Raw genomic sequence first — 2499 nt, forward strand, 5'->3', positions numbered from 1 at the left:
GAGAGCATCTACAGGCCCAATTGACACTCGTTTCATTTACTCGAGGAATCTCCAAGTCAAGATCGTTGACTCCCTCCACCCGTCACTTCAGCTCAATTCCAACCGTCCACTCTTCGATCTCACACGCGCTTCTTCCCCGACGCGAATCCGCATCTTTCCCCATAGAATATGCCACGTGCGCACAGACCCCTCCTCCCCTCTGTACTAACCCCGGTTAGTTTACCCATCCCCTACCTTACTAACCCTAGTCGAATCTATATATATCCACACTTCTTTCTCTCTCCTCCCCGTTCAATCTCTGTTCCCTCTGCAATTTTCATTTCTTCGAAGCTCCAAAACAACAAAGAAACTACCAAATTAGGGTTTCGTGTTCGGAGCTCGGGATTTGTATCCGCGGATTACATGAGCGTTTTGTATAGCATTCTGTGGATTCGTTGTGTTGCGATTCAATGGCGGAGCGGAGGTTCGGCGTAGGCTATGCTTTGGCGCCCAAGAAGCAGCGGAGCTTCATTCAAGAATCGCTCGTCAACCTCGCCAAATCGCGCGGCATCGATCTCGTTCGGATCGACACTGACCGCTCGCTGGCGGATCAGGGGCCCTTCGACTGCGTGCTGCACAAGCTCTACGGCGATGACTGGAAGCTGCAGCTGGCGGAGTTTAGGGTCAAGAACCCTAATGCGGTGATACTCGACGCGCCGGAGGCGATCGAGCGCCTGCACAATCGGATTTCCATGTTGCAGGTGGTTTCGGAGCTGAAAATCGAGCACGAGAGCAACACGTTTGGGATTCCGAAGCAGATTGTGATATACGACAAGCAAACGCTGTTTGATCGCCAGGCGTGGGAGGGTCTGAAGTTTCCCGTGATTGCGAAGCCGCTGGTGGCGGACGGCAGCGCCAAGTCGCACAAAATGGCCTTGGTTTTCAACCATGACGGTCTCGACAACCTCAAGCCCCCAATTGTGCTTCAAGAGTTTGTGAACCATGGCGGCGTCATATTCAAGGTGTATGTGGTTGGAGAGTATGTGAAATGCGTGAAGCGTAAGTCGCTTCCGGATGTTTCCGAAGAAGAGAAATTAGGGAGCTTGGATGGTTTGATGTCGTTCTCGCAGATATCGAATCTTGCAAACAATGAGAGGACTGATGACAAGTATTACAAAATGATGCAGCTGGACGATACTGAGATGCCGCCGCAGAGTTTCATCACTGATATTGCAAGAGGCTTGCAGCAGGCAATGAAGTTGAACTTGTTTAACTTTGATGTGATCCGGGATGCAAGGTTTGGCAACCGCTACTTGATAATCGACATTAATTACTTTCCTGGGTATGCCAAGATGCCTGGCTATGAGACTCTGTTGACGGACTTCTTTTGTGACATTGTGCAAAAGAGAGAGAAAGATGGGGTGGAGAGCACTGGTTTGGATAGTTACGAGGTTCTTAGTTGCGACGATGAAGTGAGAAAATTGTAAGTTGTGATGGGGATGATGCGGGTGACCTTAACGTAGAAGATGTTGAGAGTTGTCCGGAGAACCCAAATCAAGTTTAAGGGCGGTGTGGCCTCTTCGTCCGGTGGTTGCACATTAGGTTTAGATAGCAGTTGGGGTACAATGCTGAACTGAGTAGGTTGGTTCTTGGTTTTAGCTTTAACTTCTTGACAACAAGATGACATGACGTTCAGCGTCTATCGTGTATATTCCATCCACCAATGCTCCGGAGAAGGTACTTCTCGAAATACTGTGCTGAAGTTTTAGCCTTTTTAGGAAAGTCAAGATGTAATCTGAGGCTTTAAAGTCCTTCCTTTCCTAGAAACTGTTTTAGTTTGTGCCATAGGCACCTTTTAGTTAATGGATTTTGGCCTTTTTGTTAATGATTTTTTCATTTTTATTCTTTTATGCTTTTTGGTCTCTGTTGAATTTATTGAATTTGTGATACTTTTCCCCCTGTTCTTGAAGTAATTTATTCTTCTTTTATTTTAATATGGCTTGAATGAATTGCATTAAGGTACTTTGTACCTCAAATGAATTGCATTAAGGTACTTTGGAATCCTCGTAATCCAAAAATGGGAAAAAGGAGACATAATAGATGGAAATCTCTCATGAAAAGTGCCTTTTCATAAACCATAACTTGGAAAGTTGGAATTTAGGTTTAGAGCCTCTTTTATATCAATACATTTTTATTTCTGTATTTGGCTAGTGATCCATGGTCTTTATCATGCTAGCTGAGAATTGGAAAGTGCCTGAAGTTATTAGTTATTAAACTCTTCCTTTTTATTAGAAATGTGGGTTTTATTGGACAAACAGGGTAAAAGAAATGGTTGTTGCCCTATTTTACTTTGTTTGTTGACAAGAAGCATTTTCAGTTGATTCAATTTATTCTGTTACTTTCTGATCAAACTTGTTGTCATATATCCGCCGCTTTTTATTAATTATTATTGGGAGTGTAGTGTTTTGTCGTATGTTTTGGAAGGTTAATTTAAGACTCAGTGCATATAGCGTGTCTTGG

General features: G+C 44.1%; 1 protein-coding gene across 1 annotated transcript; it reads left to right on the forward strand.

The window, feature by feature from the left end:
- The first annotated feature begins 275 nt into the window (after positions 1-275).
- On the forward strand, positions 276-1864 carry LOC103960446 (inositol-tetrakisphosphate 1-kinase 1-like). The gene has a single exon (XM_018650698.2). The coding sequence runs from the start codon at positions 450-452 to the stop codon at positions 1464-1466; it is 1017 nt and encodes a 338-aa protein (XP_018506214.2). The 5' UTR covers positions 276-449; the 3' UTR covers positions 1467-1864.
- The last annotated feature ends 635 nt before the right edge of the window (positions 1865-2499 follow it).

The sequence above is a fragment of a genome, unplaced genomic scaffold (assembly GCF_019419815.1).
Source record: "Pyrus x bretschneideri cultivar Hongxiangsu unplaced genomic scaffold, Pyrus_bretschneideri_v1 Contig34, whole genome shotgun sequence".
Lineage (NCBI taxonomy): Eukaryota > Viridiplantae > Streptophyta > Magnoliopsida > Rosales > Rosaceae > Pyrus > Pyrus x bretschneideri.

Bases quoted from the DNA above. Each gene is read 5' to 3' on its own strand.
- LOC103960446 (XM_018650698.2), top strand. From the start codon at position 450: ATGGCGGAGCGGAGGTTCGGCGTAGGCTATGCTTTGGCGCCCAAGAAG.